At 40.0% G+C, this 21,814-nt stretch overlaps 2 protein-coding genes across 2 annotated transcripts in view; one reads left to right on the top strand and one right to left on the bottom strand.

Moving 5' to 3' along the window:
• Window positions 1–11,335: 11,335 nt before the first annotated feature.
• Window positions 11,336–21,814, bottom strand: part of RFXAP (regulatory factor X associated protein) — a 29,880-nt gene continuing 19,401 nt past the window's right edge. The window contains exons 2-5 of the mRNA XM_067016890.1: window positions 19,146–19,346; window positions 18,350–19,104; window positions 14,757–14,864; window positions 11,336–12,795 (exon numbers count right to left, since the gene is read on the bottom strand). Coding sequence (XP_066872991.1) covers window positions 12,685–12,795; window positions 14,757–14,864; window positions 18,350–19,104; window positions 19,146–19,346 — 1,175 coding nt within the window. The 3' untranslated portion in view covers window positions 11,336–12,684. The remainder of the gene's footprint in view (window positions 12,796–14,756; window positions 14,865–18,349; window positions 19,105–19,145; window positions 19,347–21,814) is intronic.
• SPART (spartin) overlaps window positions 19,223–21,814 on the top strand; it is a 378,687-nt gene continuing 376,095 nt past the window's right edge. The window contains exon 1 of the mRNA XM_067016746.1: window positions 19,223–19,701. The gene's annotated coding sequence lies outside the window, so the exon portion shown is untranslated. The remainder of the gene's footprint in view (window positions 19,702–21,814) is intronic.

The raw sequence follows: 21,814 nt of genomic DNA, 5'->3' as shown, positions 1-21,814 counted from the left end.
CATGCATTCCAAATTTCGTCTTTTCCTATTAAGGATTTAACAGCTGAACTATATGACAAGATTAGGTGATCCTGGCATATGTTAAATTCAAATTAATGTAAAACAAACCAACAAAAAAGAAACTATATTTCTATCTAAGTAATGTTTTTGATTATTGTAGGTAGGCTTCAATTATCCTTCAAATGCTCACTTACACTGTTACCTGATTGTTTATAATAAAGAATACTGTACCTATGTGTCTTTTGGCTCATTTTTCCCTGCAAACGTCATAGAAGGATTTCTTGCATATGAGTCCTTAAGATGATCTTAAACCATCCTATTTTGAAAATAGGATGTTTTTGAAATCCAACATCCTATAGAGAAATTAGGTAACAGTTTTGAATTAAACACCTCAGAATAACTGGCATTAAATATAGAACCTTGCGGGGAGGGATAAATTAGGAGGTTGGGATTAACATATTCACATTTATATATAAAATAGAAAATATATATATTCATATATAAAATAGAAAAGAATATAGAACTTTGAAGATACTTTGCAGTAATTTTAGAAAGGATGTGCATAGAAGCTTTTTTTCTGGATATTAAGTGATATTACAGTATATAGGAGAATGAACATTTTATTACTGCATACATCTGTATATTGCTATATATTACCTATTAGAAAGGTGCTAAAGAAGGCAACTGAGGAAAAACTAAGATAAATCCAGGAGGAGTATGAACATATCTAAAAATGTAAATGTTCTATTCCCTCCATTTAAATTTCCTTCTAGCCTATAAACGGAGGGGGTTAAATATGTAAATATTTTCAGAAAACTTAGCTGCCTTAACTTGATCAAAGTTTTCCTTTTTTTATTTTTTTTAAAGAAATGGAGCCCTTTAGTCAAAAGAAATATTTTATGGAGTTCCAAAATGTAAACAGATGAAAGACAAGCTATTCTGGTTCGATACAGGTGAGGATTATGAAGTTGTAAGTTTATGGAAAGCAGTGTTTGTGTCTTGCTCGTCTTTGCATCTCCCATGTTTCCTGACCCTGTTCTTGCAACCAAAATTTGGTATTGGCACTTCAACCACTAACTAGTACAGATTTTAAAATATATCACTGTATAGACATAAAATATTGTCTTTAAACATTAGCCCATCTAAGAGAAGGAATATTTTCATCATCCTAGGAACTTCCACATATTTGTTTATTAGACGATTCTTGTGCATCAGCTACTACCAGACAGGCACCATAGATGGCAATGACAACACAGTTTCTGCCTTAAAGAAGCTTATCATCTGTGGAGGAAATGAACAAGTAAACCAATAAAGGTCAGTGTGCTATCAGTTGTGACAGGCTGCCAGGGCACCAAGCAATGACACCTCTCTCAGGCCCTGGATGGGTACCCAGGAAAGCTTCTGGGCTGATCCACCTTGCCTTCCTTCCCATCAGTTCCCTTAGCAAGTCTCCCAGACATTTCTAAACCAGCCTAGGTGCCTGATCTCTGTGCAACCATCATCGACGGTCAGTTATCAATTCCTGCACCATATTGTTTTCTTGTCCATCCATCTCTATGAAGCTGGGAGCTTTTTAAGGGCAAGGATTGTATCTATTTGTGTGCAGCATTTTCCAGCTGTTGTTTAGAAAGGCATTTGGGGTTCACGTTATAAAGGCAGAAATGGTATTTGTCTCATTCTCCTTTTTTAAAATCAGCAATTATTTAATTTCTTGTCTTCAAAATAAAAATAATTGCAAGCCTTCAATTACATGTCCAGTGACCATGCTGCAGCTGGTGGGGATGAGAAGCACGCTTATGATTTAGTTTGCAAATATTCAGCTGCACAGCAGTAACAAGGGAAGATAGCTTTGACAGTTAAACTGTTAAAATTGTTTTTATTCTAAGCACTTATTTTCAAAATGTGAATTTGAGCAAAGACAAGATGCATAGGAATTCTGATGTAACAAGTTAACAAGGAGTATAAAAAAGGTAACAGTTCTGAAAGTTTATCTCTGTATGATCACTGATGATTCCATTATTTGCATGCATCTGATAAAAATGTTATGTATGGCCTCAGATTTACTCCAGTAATCTGAAAGATGATGTTAAATGGAGTAAATATAATGAAATTATATTCAGGTTTGTTTTTTTTAAAGCCAGAAATTACTCACACCTGCAGTATATTATTTGGAGATAATGTTTGCAAGTGACAGGCTAAATCTTCTCTAACCTCATCATTTAGAAAGAAGAAAACTAAACATTCTAAAAATAACCCACTGATGTTTAATGAAGATGCCTGTGGAGAGAGGCTCAGAAGTAGGGGTAAGAAGACTTTTTCTATCAAGCTTTGCAGGCCATGTGGCCTTTGTGACTGTTATAACTACTCAACTCCGCCATTGCAGTGCAAAAGCCACCCTAAACAATATGTAGATGGGCATGGCTGTGTCCCAATGAAACCTTATAGACATTGAAATTTGAATTTCATATAATTTTCACATCATGAGATGATTTTCTTTTGTTTTCAACCATTTAAAACTGTAAAAACTATTCTTAGCCTGTGGCAGTACAGAAATGAGCTGCTGGTTGGATCTGACCTGGGGTGGGGTGTCCCAGTTAGCTGAGCCCTGCTCTGGAGGATGAGAAGCTGTCTTGAATGTACCAATCACAGCCATACTCCCATCTGAATGCAGCCTTAGGAGACACCCCAAGCCCTACCACGAGAACCCCTCAGCTAAGCTCAGCCAACTCTTAACATTGTGGGTTGGGCAGGAAGGTGATTATGGTAAGCCACTCTGCTTTGGGGTGGTGTGCTAGATAACTAGTCATAAACGTGTAGAATGTTTTTTTTTTTTTTTTTTTTTTTTTTAAATTCCCTACTGGTCCAGTGGTTAGGACTCGGTGCTTTCGTGTAGAATGTTGATGAAACTTTTTCTTTGCTTCATCCAAAAGCCTCAGGTGGGAGTAGCTTCTCATCACAAAGCACAGGCATGTGTGTTTGGAAGCACCTACAAGGGTTTTTTTTAACATCTTTATTGGAGTATAATTGCTTTACAATGGTGTGTTAGTTTCTGCTGTATAACAAAGTGAGTCAGCTATATATATATATACATATATTCCCATATCCCCTCCCTCTTGCGTCTCCCTCCCACCCTCCCTATCCCACCCCTCTAGGTGGACACAAAGCACCGAGCTGATCTCCCTGTGCTATGCGGCTGCTTCCCACTAGCTAGCTATTTTACATCCGGTAGCGTATATATGTCCATGCTACTCTCTCACTTCGTCCCAGCTTACCCTTCCCCCTCCCCGTGTCCTCAAGTCCATTGTCTACGTCTGTGTCTTTATTCCTGTCCTGCCCCTAGGTTCTTCAGAACCATTTTTTTAAAGATTCCATATATATGTGTTAGCATATGGTATTTGTTTTTCTCTTTTGACTTACTTCACTCTGTATGACAGACTCTAGATCCATCCACCTCACTACAAATAACTCAATTTCGTTTCTTCTTATGGCTGAGTTGTATTCCATTGTATATATGTGCCACATCTTCTTTATCCATTCATCTGTCGATGGACACTTAGGTTGCTTCCTAAGTGCTCAGAGACCCTGTTTTCAGGCTCCTGTTATATTTGCAGAGCTGGCCTTTTCTTTCTAAAATAGCCTTCAGGACCGGGACACCTTGCCTTTTGTGCCAGTGCGTGGACCCTTGTGGCCTGGGATCTGCCTGTCCAAGAAGAGCCAAGCATTCCTCTCTTATCCTGTCCTGGCTATTGTAAATAGTGCTGCAATGAACATTGGGGTGCATGTGTCTTTCTGAATTATGGTTTTCTCAGGGTATACGTCCAGGAGTGGGATTGCTGGGTCATATGGTAGCTCTATTCTCAGTTTTTTAAGGAACCTCCATACTGTTCTCTAGTGGCTGTATCAATTTACATTCCCATCAACAGTGCAAGAAGGTTCTCTTTTCTCCACACCCTCTCCAGCATTTGTTGTTTGTAGATTTTCTGATGATGGCCGTCCTGACCAGTGGAAGCACCTACAGTTTATGATATGGTAGCTACTCTGGTTCTGAACAGTACCCCGGCTCCATTTGCTCTGCCAGTGAAACTGCTGTTTAAGAGATCTCTGTTCAAAATACTTCCCTTTCCCAGACCATGTGGGAAGACTTGCCAGTTTGGTTGCTACAGGTAAAGCATTCAATTCCCACCTCCTATTAACACCAGAAGTAAGCTATGACATTTCCCAGCGAGGGTACAGTGCAGGCGGTAAGGCAGCACTGGCTTCTGAGGATACTGCTGTTCCCAGCACCGCTGTGGTGGTCCCAGCCTCTGACCTTCATCTTGTGGCCAGAGAAGAGTCCAGAGAGCCTAGGGCTCTGCTGGTCAGAAAGCACCCCGCCTTCCTCTCCAAACTGGGTACCCGAGAATTACTCTGCGCATCTCTGTTTTAAATTCTCATTGCCCTTCGGAATGGCTGGTGCCTGGCCTGGGCAGAGGATGTGGTCATTTTCCAATTGCTAACAAAGCAGGAAGTGTTCAAGAGAGTGAGGTCCTGGATGGACTTTAAACCCCATTTAAAGGTAGCAAATGTCTGGGACTAGGAAGCAAAGGGCAATGTTGATTGTTGCTGGCACTGGAGAGGTGAACAAGAAATAGAAAAGACACAGGAAACATGGTAACATAGCATTTGAACGTAAGAAGAGAGACAGGTACCTGGATAAGAGAGGAACGCTTGGCTCTTCTTGGACAGGCAGATCCCAGGCCACAAGGGTCCATGCACTGGCACAAAAGGCAAGGTGTCCCGGTCCTGAAGGCTATTTTAGAAAGAAAAGGCCAGCTCTGCAAATATAACAGGAGCCTGAAAACAGGGTCTCTGAGCACGGCACTGCTTGAGTTTCCATACTGGCAGACAACTTGTGGTGATCTTAGAAAAATACTGATTTCTCTAAGACTCAGGGTCCCTCCTTTTCTGAAAAGAAATAATGCTGTGTCGCAATTACCCATCACCCCTGCAGATGGTTCTCATCAACATGATGCTGAAGTACAGGTGCGTATGTGTATTTTAATATGATATATATTACCATAATAAATAGTAATACATTTTTGTGCAAATATCTGATGTTAATATATCCTGCTCCTTATAAGATTTTCAAAGGCAACTGGTGTAAAATCTTATTAGTGGACAGTGGTCCCCAACTGAGGACAGTATATGACACAAGTTGCAATTATATATGAGAGGAAAACAAACAGAAAATCTCACTAGTCATAACTATCTTTTCTGGTTGTTTTCCTTAGCTCTCTGTTGTTGTTTCCCTGCCGCATATACTCCTGGGTCCTTTTAAGCCCAAACTACAAATAGCTCATGAAAATCAGTATCTGTGCTCGGTGAACACACCTTAAGAAAGGCTATATGCATTTCAATATTACTAGAGTAAAGCTATGAAGAGAAAAGATCTATTTAGTTTACTGCAGTATATAATAATTTTATAAAGCTTATCACTGATGCATTAGAATAGTACAAACGATTATTTAGAGGGTGGAGTAATACATGTTAAGGATAATAGGGAAAGTTAGAAGATGAGATCAACTCATCTAATTAGTAAACATGTCAAGTATTCTCACTAAAATGTTTGCAAATATTAACTGTAAACTCAATAAAGGCAGTATTTTGATCAGTGTTTTTTCCTATAGTGAGGCAAGTCTGCTAAACAAATGAAAGTTCAGCCTATCTCCAAATAAACTGCTATCTGAATACAGGTCCTATGTATGTACCATTCAACAGCATCTGTAGTCACGATTATAACACTCATTTTCATAGTTAAAGAAAGCTAGAAACTGAGGGAGTGATGATGATAAGAACACTAAAATTTCCATGTCAATTAGTTACACAAAGGAAATCAGAACTACTTTCCAATATCCATATTAATTGTATTTTCCAATTCTAGAAAAAGACACAGGAAGTTGTAAATCAACGATCATTTGAAAGTTCCCAAATTGAGACCTTTTAAACCAAGACTGAGAACCTAGAAGCCATAAAAGAAGTGTCAGATATGTTCAAATATTCAAAAATTGAAAGCTTGCATGGCAAGAAATACCATAAAAAGGTAAATAAACCAATTTTAGAAGTGGACAAAAATAAATAAAAATGACATAGGGTTAATTTTTATAATAGTCACCAGAATTTTGCACACTGAGTAGAAAAAAGGAGCCTAATGGAAAAATAGACAAAAGACACGAGGAGGCGATTCACAGAAGAGTAAATCTAAGTAGCCAACAAGCATATGAAAAGGTGCTCAAATTTACCAGCATTCAGGGAAATGCTAGTAAGTGTAACAATTAGCAGTCCATAGCTATCAGAAAGGCAAGAGTTAAAAAAGAACAGTTAACACCTACTGCTGGCAAAAACGGGAGGAAAAGAAATTCTCCCTTGTTACTGATGGATGTGTGAAGTGATACAGCCTTTTGAGGGGAAAGGAATATAACGGTATCTATTTAAAGGAAACATGTATCTATAGATCTCCCTCCACCCAACAATCCCATTCCTGAGAATCCACCCCAAGGCCAGAGAACCAGCAGTAAACACCACTACATAGGGACACACTACAAGGACATTTGCTGCAGCTTTGCTCATAGTGGCAGAAAACCAGACCCCAACAGTGGAATGATTGAATATGATGGTACATTCACATCATGAGATGCTCTGCAGCCACTGAAGCAATGAATTCGAGCTACACAAGTGACTCAGGGACCTTCTACACAGTACTGGTATGTAAAAAAGCAGTATACTGACATGTATAATACACCCACGTTTTTATGTAACAGTGACAGTTGCAAAATGTGTATATGTGTGTATCTATAGAAAATTACACAAACATAAAAAAAAGAAGAATACCTGCTTACATACATGGAAGATGGTGGGGAAACCACAAAAAGGACCAAAAGGGGAAAGCCAAAAAAAACCCACCCCTCCATATGTACGATATGATTACACTGCTGTATTTATATAAAATTATATACGTGTGCATACAGAAAGTTTTTTAAAAATTTAGCCTTTACTGAAGCACCTACTGGTTTCGAAACTAGGTACTTAAAAGTGATAGCTGCTGATTTAGCAACAACATTGTACTGCGGCAAGAGCATCATTTTCGGAGACAGAAGATTTATCTTCAAATCTTAACTCTGCCTCTAATAGTAAGACCTGTTATTTATGTCACTTCTCTCTTTCCTCATCCAAAAACAGGGACAATACCTGCCATGCCATGTTTTGAGGTTCAAAGGAATTAGCACATAGGAAAGTACCTTCTAAATTGTGTTCTGAAGTAACACAATTAGGGTTGGTTTAAATAAAATCTGTCATTTAACACATTCTAAAACTCAAGGCTTAATATACAAAGGCTTTATTCTCATGGCCCAGTGACAGTGCATCCACCGGTAAAAGTAAAGTTCACGTTCAGACTGCACTGGCCTCATCATGATCATGTACATGGATCACACTGCTTACTAGACTTAAGTCCAAGAGCTGTGTGATCTTGAGCAAGCCTGCTTCTGTATCTATAAAATAATAATTGTTGTTCATACATTATGGAATTGTGAAGAGCAAGTATGTATGCACAATTGTTTTGAAAATTATAAAGTGCTAGAAAATTTGTATCATCTGGTCATGTCTTTATATTATGTACCTCCAGTAAGGAAGTATACTTTTTTGGGCCTCAGAAAAGATGGTAAGAAACTCCAGGAGGGGAAATCTCACTATTAAATAAGTGCTACGTATATGGAAATAAAGATTCATTAGTAAAAATGTATTTCTTCCTATAAGCTGAAATAGAAAGCAAAGGAAAAATCATATCCTGTCTACTGTTTTCAATCTGTAATAGGATTTCAGTTTGTAATAAAAACATTTTTGAAAGGGTAATCTGTGCATGGTAAAAATTCAAGCTGGGCTTCCCTGGTGGCGCAGTGGTTGAGAATCCGCCTGCCGATGCAGGGGACACGGGTTCATGCCCCGGTCCAGGAAGATCCCACATGCCGCGGAGTGGCTGGGCCCGTGAGCCATGGCCGCTGAGCCTGCGCGTCTGGAGCCTGTGCTCCACAACGGGAGAGGCCACCACAGCGAGAGGCCCGCGTACCAAAAAAAAAAAAAAAAAAATTCAAGCAGTACAAAGGATTATTTTGATAAAAGATATTGTCTCCCAACCACTGAAGCTCCTATTCTGCCCCATGCTACCAGTGCCCCAAGTTTCCTTTGTAACTTCCAATTTTGTATATAAACATGCATGTGCATATAATTATATCTTTACATATAATTTTTGGCAACATTACTTATGACACTTTGTATTTCCCTATTCATAATTAAGTAACTATAGTCCACTTACAATTTTTGGCCAATATTGTCATTGATGGACACCTCTTTTGAGGACGGACCATCTTGTTGGTTGTCTCCTTTTTCTCCATAGTCATTTGGATTAACTACTGAAGCAAAACATCTATTTTATAGTCTTCTTTCTTTCCTTTTCCTTTTCTGATCGCTTTCTAGCAAGGTTTGGCAGTACTCTAGAGCTGCTGGTTGACGAGCTGAAGCAAATCTCCCTGGGTTTCCTCCCTGAAGTGGGCCGTTCCTGAGTGATTTCCCTGCCATTAAATCCTACTGACTTGTTTATTCAATCCCTCCAAATCCCATTCTTCAAGTGGAAGCCTGGGAATGGTCTTAAAACCAAGGAGTTGAAGGAGCTTGAGTTACTGATATACCCGCTGTTACAGAGTAGTGTAATAAAGATCGGGGCAGTTGCTCATTCATTGTAATGAATACTGCTAGTTTCCTGGCTGAAGTACCTCATGCTCTCTGATTCCTCCAACACTTGCTCTGCAATGTCATAGAAAACTACATTCCCTGTTGGCCTCATTTCTTCTCTGTTCAGCGAGAACTCTAGCTTCTTCTATTCCTGAGAGTAAAGCATCCTAACTTCCGCCACTTATTCCACTAAATGAATCTGAGCTCAAGCTTGCAATTTATCTTTCCTCCTCCACAGCTGGTGGAGCCCTGAGATATACTGTCACCTGACTGCAGACTGCCATTTCAGGCTCCTGGTTTCCAGGCCAAACCTTTACTGCCCAACTCATCAATCCCTTTATACACAGTATTACTGAGGATATAGACCTGGCTGGATATAACAGAGACACCTTACTAGCCATGGCAGACACAAGAAATTCCATCTCTCTGATGTAGTAGTCCAACAACAGGAGGTCCCTAGTCCAAAACAGGTTAGGATAGTAGCTCTGCTCCCCAAGGCCATCCAAGGACACAGGTTCTCTTTCTCTTGTTCTGGCTTTCCCAATGAGTTACCTTCATTTGGTCTACAGATGATGTGCTGCTTTGTCCATATTCCACGCAGCAGGATGGAGGAGGATGAGAAATGGGCTGCCTGTCTCCTGTTTCAGGGCACCGTCTGGAAGTTGCACACATCTTCTCTGTTCATAGCCCACTGGGCATAACTTACATGGCCACACCCAACTGCAAGGGCAGCTGAAAAATAGTCTTAAAATTTTTTTAAACTGAAATAAAAAATATATGCTGAAAAGTACAAAAATCATACATGTATAGCTTGCAGACACTTTCATTAACAGAACACACACATGCATAACCAGCATCCAGGACAAAATGAGAGCATCACCAGAACCCCTGAAGCTGCCTCATGCCTCCTTCTAGGCTCTATCCCCACCCAAAGGGAAACCACTCCTCTGTGCTCTAACAATAATAGTTTCACCTGCTTCTGTACTTTATACGAATTGAATCATCCACACATCATTTGTGTCTGGATTCTTTCGCATGACTTTATGTGAGAATCGGCTGTATTGCTGGGTGGGTACATTCCCAACCAAAACTTCTATTATTATGAAAGAAGGAAAAGAGTTATCAGGGGACTATTAGCAGGCTACTACTAGCTACTAGCCATCCTTCTCACTGATTTCAATGTCTTTCTAATTTTTCCTTTTCCTACAGCCTCTTATCAACTGCCCCGCTCCATATTAGCAGATAACTTCTCTCTGCTCCTTTCCCCAAGTCTACAATAGCAGATGACTTTGCTGGAAAATGCAAGCTGTGAATGCCTTTACGTCGTTATTACTGCAAATATACCACATCTACACTTACTGTATCTCCTTTCCTCTAGACTCAAATCAACTAGCATAACATCACTTTGTCATGTGCTTAGAGCAGTCACAGGGCCTGCTCAAATTCAAGGGGTCAGAAAAATAAAATCTAGTTCGTAATGGGCCACATCACATAAGAGCATGTGGGATGGGAGATTTTGTTGTGGCCATCTTTGGAAAGTGCAGTCTACCACACCTACCTTGAAAGCTTTTGCAGAGTTATTTAAAACCATAGTAATCATATACAGAACTGTAAGAAATAATAATAAATTGTTTTCAAGCCACTAAATTTTGGGGTGATTTGTTACAGAGAAACAGCTATACAGTTAGGTGTATCAGTTACCTACTGTTTCAAGAATGCTGCATAACAAACCATCCCACAACTCTGTGGCTTACAATCATAACTATTCTTGCCCACAAGTCTACAGGTAAGCTGGGTGGTTCTGCCAGTCTGGACCAGATTAAATGTACCTGCAGTCAGCTGGCAGGCTGGCTGGGACATAGCTAGTCTAGCACAGCCTCACTCACATATCTGGCTGTTTATTGGCTATTGGCTGGTACAACAGAGGTGACTGGGCCATGTGTCTCATTATCCTGCAGGTTGTGCTGGTCTGGGTTTGTTACCATGGCAGCTGGGTAGCGTTGTAAAAGGACTAGCCAAAGTGTTCAAAACCTTTGGAAGTCTGTCTACTCAGAGCTGCCATGTTATTATTTCCTCTGTATTCTATTGGCCAAAACAAGTCACAGGGCCAGTCCTCCAGAATTAAGGGGTAAATAAACTCTACTTCTCCGTGGGAGGAACAGCAAAGTCACATGACAAGAGTTATAAATATATGCAGGGATTAAAAAGCTGGGGACACACTGCAATACATCTACCCTAAATATGTAAAAACCTTATTGTTTCTATAATATATATTATGTGTATAATATATATATATAAATTAATTCAATTCCTTTTCTTTTAATTCAGCTCTCACTGGCCTATTACTTTCCCTCCTTTCCTAATCCTCATGTTCCATTTGAAGAAGGATAAGCTGGGTTTTTTTTGTTTTCTTTTTACTACAAAAGTTAACTTATACTCTAGGGATTCAATAAAGCTCCCAACACCATAGGTAAGAAAACAAGCTAACAGTTAATAACAAATGGAAATGAATTCCTCTGCATCTGGTGCGGAGCAGCTAAAGAATAGAATAAGTGACTCAGACAACTCAAAGGTCAATAACTGGACTTTAATGAATAATTCTGGTGAAAGCATTTTTGCACAGATATGCAGGTATAAAACACATATAAAAAAATGAACATAAAGATTCCTTCTCTCCTTAAGTACATCTCAGAACAGCCATAACTAAGTTTAACTTGATATATATTTCAGAGCTTAAAACCCAAGAAACTAACAAATTTTTACACAGTTTAACTTGAGGCACGTGCATTTATTGTCCTAACACTGGAAATACTTTCTTGACATTTGATTTGATACTGTTATTGGTAAGCTTTGCCTTTTAAAAGTTTTCCTAGGAAAAAATACAAGAAAAAAGTATCTATCCAGATTACCCATCACTCTTTGAACATTACTTAGGAATAACACAATCTTAAAATAGCTGTTTTGAAAAACACTGACAAAATGCTGGAGTGTTATTCTTATATTCAGGATCTCTTTTTTAAAAAGAAATGAGTATAAAAAAGTAATTTTGTCCTGACATTGGTGGGATGAAATACATTTGTACTGTTCACAAATTCAACACACAAGAGTGTCTGTTTTAAATGAGATCAACACTAATAGGTAACAAGAAGTAGAGAAGCCAACTTTAGGAGATGCACTCATTCCAGGGCACTTGGTTAATCCCTCTCGGGTTTTACCAGCACATCTCTGAAAGGAGATGCACATCCTAATCTCACAGCTATTTAACAATGATCACTTTCCTTATACACAGAAAATAAGCTTACCTCTTTGACAGCTCCAGTCTTAACTGCAAAGAAAAGGTTATTACGAGAACCCAATTCTAGGTGCCCCAACTACATTTTATCATCACAAGTAGCTCTCAGTGTTTCTTAACAGGGGGATTATTGGCATTGTGTGTAATATAATTCTTAGTTGTGGAGGAGCATTCCAGACACCTAGCATTCCTGTCCCATTCACTAAAAACCAGCAGTTTTCAAGGTCACCGTGACAAGCAAAAACATACCCACATGTTTCCAACTGCCCCTTGATGAGAATCACTGAGTTAGATGATTCAAGATTAATATCTATTAACTTCGTGACTTCCACAGAAAGCAACTGCTTCATTACCTTCAGTAACAGTGACTGAAGAGAAACATTTTGTTTAAAAAAACATTGTAATTAAATATTACTTTGGAAAGATAAGCTGATTTCTTCAAATCCACAGTGATCTGAAAGGATTAGATGCACAATGTGCAATACTTATTTGTCCCCAAATGCACACATACAGTCACAGGAAAATGACTGTTTACCTTCTACTGGCAAATCTTACCCATCTTTAGTATAAAAATATGTCCATCCACTACAATAAGATAAAAAATGTGTAGGACTTCTTGATAAATTCGCTCACACTGATGTTCCTGGAAACTGCTGTTGTCTTTGCTCCAAAACTTGCTGATTTAATAGCTGTTGCTGTTTCTGTAAAAACTGCACCACTTCTGGACTTCTTAGTAATGACTTAAAAAGGAAAAATAAAAAATATATTTATTAATAGCATTATTTTTATGGGATTAGATCATATTCATGCTATAAAATTACTCTTCTATATCCTTACACAAGATACATTATGCTTATGAAATGAAACATGCCTAAACTGAATTCACTTCTGCATCTGATGTACTGCAATTAAACTGCAAACTAATAATAATAAAATTTGATGTCATACATCAAATACTAAAACCTAAAACTCACGGGTGAAGCCTGATCTTATTGGTGATTTTGCACACAAAGGAAATACTTTTATGATATGCCAGCATGTATACCCTTTACGAAACATAAGAGCCAAGAAAAGCACTGGATTACAACAACTAAAAAAGGAAATGAAAAGGCATACCATGTGAACATGCTTAAATGCCAGTTTAGAAATACACACATGTATGACTAGTACTGGAACTCAAGTTCCTCCCAGTAGCTTACTAAGTCTTTCTGAGAAATTAAAAACGGTGTGTGTTTGTGTGTATAGGTATGTGTGTGTATATATAGGTATACATGTATAATAAAAGTAATATTAGCACATTACCAAAATTTCAGAAAAGAAATACAACTGCTCTGAAACAACCAACACAGTTTTATACACTCACCATTTTTAAATCTAGTTATACTCATAGGACAAATATAATAGACTATGACTAATATGTTTTTATTAAAATAAAATACTTATATAAATTGATGAAGGTAAAAAAACCTTGAACCTAATAAAGTGAACAAGATAAACCAAATAAGGTGGAAACATTATCATTAAATACTGATTTTTAAAATTTAATATTACAGCATAGTATATTTGCTATTTATTACTTTTCTTTTTTTTTAAATGTTTTAAATTTATTTATTTATTTATTTTTGGCTGCGTTGGGTCTTTGTTGCTGTGTGAGGGCTTTCTCTAGTTGCGGCGAGCGGGGGCCACTCTTCATCATAGTGCGTGGGCCTCTCACTATCGCGGCCTCTCCTGTTGTCGAGCACAGGCTCCCGACGCGCAGGCTCAGTAGTTGTGGCTCACGGGCCTAGTTGCTCCGCAGCATGTGGGATCTCCCCAGACCAGGGCTTGAACCCGTGTCCCCTGCATTGGCAGGCAGACTCTCAACCACTGCGCCACCAGGGAAGCCCTATTACTTTTCTTTAAAATTTATTTGTAAAGACTGCCCAACCTTTATTAAGTAAATCTTCTAAAGTCTACTTAGCTGTTATGAGACTGTTGGACATTGAGGTTGTTTAAACTACCATTTTACTATTTGTGATAAATACATTTCTGGAAAATATCCTTACGCTTAATTTATCCATATTTAGGATTTGTTTCCTGAGAATGTCTTCACAGTAAATATGATTTCTGAGTGAAGGGATGACCATTTTAAGGACTCCTGATACAGAGCGCCCAGCTGCTTTCTAAAGTGCTGTACTAACACAAGATGCCATTAGCAGAATCAGTCCCTTTCATGGAACCCTCAACATCACTGTGTTATCATTTAAATAATTTTCACTTATTGTACTGTTTATTATGTGATTTTTACTGATATGAAATATCTTTCCATATCATATAAGGGAAGCATTCTGCTTTTTTCTGTTTATATTTTTTGCAATGTATTGAGGCCAAAATTTTTTCCGCACCTATCTGTGTGATAAAAATGTCAACCATACCAACCACAGTCTTTTACATATTTGTTGCAAATGTTTTTCCTATATGTTATTTTCAAGTTTGAATTTTTATTTTTACCACCATTTTTACTACAATATTCATTTTTATGTAGTGAAATTATATTTTCTTTGTAATTTTGTCTTTATGAAATTCCAATGTGTACTGGCAGAGGCACAATTCTATTCTGATGACCAGTTTAACAAATTTTAAGATCTCAAAAGCTAAATAGTTCCATTTATAACAAACAACTTTTGTTAGATTTGTAACTACTTTACAAACAGATATTTACCAGTCTTTTCTGATTTAACACTTGTTCTAAAAGAGTAGGTCTTGCAGCTCGATCCCCAAAAGATCCTGTTCTCTGTTTAACAATGGAGAGTATATTATCTGCACTTTCCTGGGATACAAGATAAAAATGCAAATAGGATTAAATGTTGATATAATAATCCATGATTAGAGGCATTTCAATGATGTAATGAACAGGTCTTTGCTTCTCTTCCTTCTTGCCCAGTTCCTGGGAGCCTTTGAGAAAGTCCCTCTTTAAGTCATTAGGCAAAGTGTTGGCAGTTAATTTTATATAACATGCCTCACTCCCTCTCCCTCCAGGACTTCCAACCTGGGATCTTCTGTCTCCAGAAGGTCTCAAAAATCAATAGTGGGGCAGGGTAGGGGAAGGGGACCTATTTTAATATTTGTGAACAATTTTCAATATTACAAAAAGTGCCAAGTGTAAACTGAACATTCTCAGATAAAGCTATCCAGGCCAAACCAAAGTTTGCCTGCCTTTGAATATATGAACTCAAAGGCCATTCATGTAGTGCTAATGAAACACTCTTGATAGTTTTTTGCCCAGCAAAACAACAACAAACAAATTAACAACAGCAAACAAAATGGGGAAGGGGAGTAAAATATTACTCAAAGAAGCAATTGATACACAAAGATTTCAAAATTTGGAAGTCACCAGGAGAAAAATGACAAACTGGCTTTGAAAAGACTGGAAAGGACTGGTATAAGTAATCTCCCACCACTGGTGTAGACAAAATAGGCAAGTCCTAAAATGACACACCATACTCTCAATTTGAGACATCCTTCCTCAAACAAAATCAGCAGCGCTTACTACCAACTATGTATCCCCACTGACCTGATAAAATCTTAAATACAATTTTCCTGACTAACAAAATGTTAGTTCACTGAAACATTCTGACTCTTATAAAGTCATGATACAATACTGACCACATCCAAAAATTCTGACTAAATATAAAGTCACATAAGCCATGCCACGTATGAATTCACTCGAATTCTGCTCTTCATTTTGGTTATTATTGAAGCTGTTTTTTTCTCTTGACCTTCTTTCTAATGTCCTCTGAGTTGTCTATTAGAATACTCCCTTTCTTTATCTCTTTCACTATGAGAAGTTTATCAATCTGATATTTTAAAAAAATGTTCAATCCCTTAACATTTTAAGCCTCACAATATAAAAATTGTAAAAAGAGGAATCTAATACCCAGAGAAAACAAAAATAATTTTTTCCTCCCTCTGTCCCCATAGGATTAACTACTTATGGGACTGTGCTTCATTTTTATTGCACGAAATGGGATGCCAAAATTGATGGTGGAGTACCCTGCATTCTCACAACCTCACACACAGCACTGTGTACATTCTGAATGTTAATAACACAAAATCACAGAAGCTTGTAGTGAAAATAAACTTGAGTCATCTCGTTCAAACTTCTACAAGTGTTGGAATTCCCTTTTCAAAAATTTTCAACAGTTTTTGTCCTAAGGAGTTACCAACTTTTGAGGCATCCTATTTGGGTTTTGAATATCTAACATGTAGGGAGCGTTTACTTAGGTTGAGCTGAAACACATAACCCCTGTGATTTTCACCTAAGAGTCCTAGTTACTTCAGAACTATGCAAAATAAGTCTACTGCTTCTTCCAAATGATAGCCTTTTAGATATCTAATGATAATGATCAATCCCACAGGTCAGTTCTTTCCTCCCTGGTTCCTTTATGTGTCTCTCACACAGCATAATTTTTAGATACATCGACTAAATATTATATACATTTGTTTCTCATTTAACCTTGATTTGTGTAAGAAATACTGATTTTTAAATACCTTAATTTCTAATCTTGCTGCTCACACTATGGCAGAAGACCCCATCATCACTTACCAGTCCTACTATAATCATCTCCTAAAACATCTCTAAACCTATAGGATCTTGACTTTAATCCACCCCATCAGAGTAGGAGCCCCTGTTACTTCCTAACTAGAAACTTTCTTTTGAAGACCCTGAATTCAAAATCCATTGCCTGGCATTCAACATCATACAAAAATTGGCTTCAAACTCTTAAATTTATCTTTTGTGAATTTTCCACATAAATATTCTGCTTTAGCTAGAATGGTCCCCTTGCTGCCTTCCCAAAAGTGCCTTCTGTATTCCACTTCCCTTCCTTTACTAAAATGTATTCTCTTTCTTTTCATCACCAAAATTCTAGGGAAGCAGTATAGTGTGGGGATAAGAGAGAAGGCTCTAGAACCAGATTGCTTGGGTTTGAGTACTTGCTGGCTGCATGACCTAGGCCAAGTTACTTAACCTCTCTGTGCCTCAGTTTCATGTATGTAAAATATGGTACTTATCTCATTGCTGAAGGGTGTGAAGCTCCATTTACAGTTCAGCACAGTGCCTGGCACATTAAGAAACTTAGCTGATTAAGCACATACTATTAGCCGTCCTTTCTGGCTTATACTGAGTTGTATTTTCTTTGCAAAGCCTTTCTAGAATATCTCAGTCTACAATGATCTATCCTCTCCACTACTAAAGCACCACTGTACAGTTGGCCCTTAATGTATCCTGCCTGTCCCTGTTAGTTATTTTCTTTACACTCAGTTCAACAAAGACTTATAGCTCTTGATTCCTCAGAACTGGTAAAGTGTCCCATATTATAAGATAAATGGCTATTATTTGTTGCTTATAGCAATTAATTCTCTTCCCTAAAAAAAAAATCATGCAAATTATTTTAGAATAGGAAAATTATTAAGATTCTTTGGGGGGGGGTGGAGGGAGAGATTTGAATTCAGTACCTATTTGCCTTTTGTACATTTTCCTCAAACTGTAGATGTAAATGCTGGGCAATTAAAAAAAGTTGCTACAGGTAAAATACTTCCTTCTTGAAAATAAGTATATTATCTCCTCTCTCTGTAAAGAATCTGAAGTCAATGGGTACGTTTGGGACAAACAGAGGGACAAATGACTATTTCATTCTGTAATAAGTGGTTTATTTACTGATAATTGGGATACTAAGAACAAAATCAACTGAGAACAGGACACTGAGAACACAGTAGTACTAAGCAGAGTACTAAGAACAGAGAACTGAGAATAGGTTTAACTGAGAAAATAACATAAGAACACTAAAAGAGTACTCTTAATAGGGGTACTGAGAACAGGGTACTAAGTATACTAAGAAAAGGATACCGAGAATACGGTAGTGAAAACAGGAAGAGATTATCTTCTCCAAAGTACCAATTTCACACAGGTTCCTAAGTCTCTTTGCCTGCTCCTCTAGTGTTGAATCAGGTCAATCATTTACTATCTGCCCTTCCAGCCCATATCCCAGATCTTTGAAACGACAGCTTTGCTGACATGTCACATCATTTTCATTGAGAGTTATTCATCTCTCACAAGGATGCACCAGAACCGTTCAGGCTTTGCATATGTTTGTATAAACTGTAGTTGAGGGCAACTCATTAACTCTCAGCCACAAGTCCAGCCACAGCAACCTGGCCCATTTGGGAGGCGGTAGGCAGGCGCTGGAGATGCGGTCTGCGGCCAGAGTGGAGTTTCTTTTTCCACCTCCCACTCCCCCAGACCCCAGCCGATACCTCAAGTTTGACGTTTCCTGCGCTGCCAGCCTGGGCGGCCCCACCGCAGTTCAGGGCCTGGTCGCTTTTCTTCTTCTTGTACTTATCTTTGTACATCTTGTTGCGGTGTTTCTTGCACATCCACGGCTTGCGCTGCTTGGCCACCTGGCTCGTGGTCTCGCTGCAGCCCTCGTAGGTGCAGGTCTTGCTCATGCTGCCCCCGCCGCTGCCCCGTCTCCGGGCTCCACCGCTGCCGCCCTCTCCCCCAGAGTGGGTCTCCTCGTCCTCCAGATCCTCCAAACTAGCCGTGCTCTCGCCTCCCCCCGGGGGGTCCGAAGTGTCCAGCAGGTCTGTCTCGTCTTCCCCCGCCTCTTCCTCGCCATCCCCCGCCACTTCGCACAGGTACCGAACGGGCTTGCCCGCCCCGGCGCTGCCCCCCAGGGCCGGAGCCTGCCGCAGGACTCCCTCGGCCGCAGCCTCGTCCGGCCCTCCACAGGGGCGCATCACCAGCAGAGTGAACTGCGAGGCCGCGGCTGGGACGGGGGCTGGAGCCCGGGCCTGGCCGGGGGCAGGGGCGGGGGCCCCGGGGCGGAGCGCACCGCTAGCGGCGCCCGGCCCCGCGCCCTCGGCGACAGCCTGCACCTCCGTGCTGCTGAGACCTGGCGGGGGTCCACGACCCCAACCCTTCAGCACCTGCCAGGCCCAACTGCACTTAGCAAACCAACGACCCGAGACCCACGAGAGGAAAAGTGACTGGCTCAGCGATGGCGCCCCGACTGCGCCTGCGCGGCTGCAGCCAGCGCTTGAGCGTCTCTACGCTCTGTCCCTTTCTGGGAGCCCGGCGTCTCCGAGGGGCGGAGCTGAGCGGCCGCAGGAGAGTCTGATTGCGCATGTGCAGTGGGCTCTGGCGGGAGATGTTTCGCCGCGCGGGCAGCGCCGGCGCGAGCCGGTTTGCTGAGCGCACGTGAGGTCTTGAGGTACTGGGCGGGACAGCGCTTTTGCCTGGAACCTACTCTACCTAAAACGTTTCAAAGCACTTTTGTACTGGAACTCCACAATGTGAATTCAGATGGTTCCTGAGCAATCTTAAGTGGCGTCAGGACGCTCATTAAAATATTTCTGACTGAAAAGCTGACTGAAAAGGGAGATGTGATGCTGGGATGTGGCAGTGTCACAACCGGGCCCCAGTAGTTAGCAGTCAAGAAGGAAGGCAGAGGCGGCCGATTTGAAAATGGTACCGTGGAGAAGGAGTGGACCAGACCGGGGGCCAAGGAGTATTTGTGTGCAGAACTAAATGATTTACTCCTGAAACCTTTTTCTCTCTCGGAAGCTTATTTGATTTTTAATACTTGGCCTTTGCTGTGACCTCTGAGGTAAGTCTTAAATAACGTTTTCAGTAACTATAGTGAAACTGTGTGAAAAGGAATACTGAATGACAAATGTTAAAAAAACAAACAAAAAAACCCACCACACAATGATCTATCATTTCTACCAGTTGTCACACAATTGCTGGTTGTTGAATCTTGACTCAGCCAAGTCGCGGGAAGGGTCGGATCCTGCCATGTCCTGAGCAAAACTGTCGGGTAGATGTGCTCTTTCCTTTTATTTCTTCCTCCTGCCCTGGTCAGAGTTCCCATTCCACCTATTGGAAAGGAAAGCAATGGTTATCCAACAAATGACCGATATATTGACGTTAGTGTTTGGGTATTGATGTGTGGGTCGGTCACCAGCTACATTTGAAGGAGAGGCACGGTGGAAGGAAGAAGGTTTGGAATTAGACCGACCTGGGTGGCACTGTGCTGTGTGACCAGGGCTAGTTAGTGACTGCGTCTCTGAGCTTCAGTTTTCTCACTGGTAAAACGGGCAGTCGGTTGGTTGTGTGCTAGAGCCAGTTGATGAGTGCCCACTGTTAAAATTTCACGAATCATTTAAAAATTAAATTCCACAAATTTACAGTTAAATTATGTTAGAAACAAAGGCTAAAAAACTTAAAACTCGGGCTTCCCTCGTGGCGCAGTGGTTGGGAGTCCGCCTGCCATTCAGGGAGCGCGGGTTCGTGCCCCGGTCCGGGAGGATCCCACGTGCCGCGGAGCGGCTGGGCCCGTGAGCCATGGCCGCTGCGCCTGCGTGTCCGGAGCCTGTGCTCTGCGGCGGGAGAGGCCGCAGCGGTGAGAGGCCCGCGTACCGCAAAAAAAACCACAAAACTTAAAACTCATCCCTTTCTAATTGTTTTACTCTTAGCTCTGCTGATAAGATTATTTATGTCTATTGTATTTGTATGTGGAAATACTGTTTAGTGGTATGATACTGCATATTTCTTCCCAACTCTGCATTCAGTGGTATGTTGGTAGCTTGAAACCAGCCATGGTGGGAATATTTACACCATGGAAACTGTCAAATGCTACAAAGCAGGGCTTGAATTATTGTTGGTTGTCTCCAGACTTAAGAAAGTAATAGTAAAAATGTTAATAAAGATTAAACTTAAAATGTTTCATGTCCGGGACTGTCACATTGTCAATAACCCCTCCCCCCAACTGAGGAACTATTCTTTCATTTTTTGACAACTATCATTATTTCAGCAAAAAAGTTGCTTACATCATTGAAAAACAAGTGAAGTTTTGGCATACATCTTCATTGTTTCACTTTTGTCCTTAATGTAAACAAAATCTCTGCCAACATTCATGTCAGAACTACACTCTTGGTCAATAACATCAGCAACTTCCTTGCAGTATTAGAGAGAAATCAAGCATTTATTTATTGTTTGAATTTGTGGCACTATTGTTGGTGAAATAATTATAAAAACAAATAGTGGATTTTGCAAGAAATGGCAAGTCATACTGAAGTATAATAAAGAGTCTTATATATTGTATTATTAATTGTAAATTGTGTGCCAAACATCCTTTATATCAGTTAACTTGTTTTAAAAATTTACGAGCGGGCTTCCCTGGTGGCGCAGTGGTTGCGAGTTCGCCTGCCGATGCAGGGGACACGGGTTCGTGCCCCAGTCCAGGAAGATCCCACATGCCGCGGAGCTGGGCCCGTGAGCCATGGCCGCTGAGCCTGCGCGTCCGGAGCCTGTGCTCCAAAACGCAAGAGGCCACAACAGTGAGAGGCCCGCGTACCGCCAAAAAAAAAAATTTACGAGCATATCACTGAGGGTAGTACTGTTTAAATCCTAGTACAAATTCCTGTTATATAGTATCTAATAAATGACAGCAGGTTTTTTTAAATTTTAAGTTTTATTGAGATAATCTACAGGCCATAAAACTACCCATTGTAAGTGAACAACTTAATGATTTTTAGTGAATTTATTGAGTTGTGCAACCATCACCACACTCCAGTTTTAGAACATTTTCATCACCCTGTATAAGATCCTTCCTGTCTATTCTCAGCCAACCCCTGCTTCTATTCCAAGCCCCAGGAAACCACTAAGCTACTTTCTGTCGCAGCACATTTGCCTTTTGTGGGCATTTTATATAAATGTAA

This window comes from Kogia breviceps, chromosome 16, assembly GCF_026419965.1.
Source record: "Kogia breviceps isolate mKogBre1 chromosome 16, mKogBre1 haplotype 1, whole genome shotgun sequence".
In the NCBI taxonomy this organism is placed as follows: Eukaryota; Metazoa; Chordata; class Mammalia; order Artiodactyla; family Physeteridae; genus Kogia; species Kogia breviceps.
Note: the sequence above shows the minus strand (reverse complement) of the source record. Positions and strands in the feature narration are given on the sequence as shown.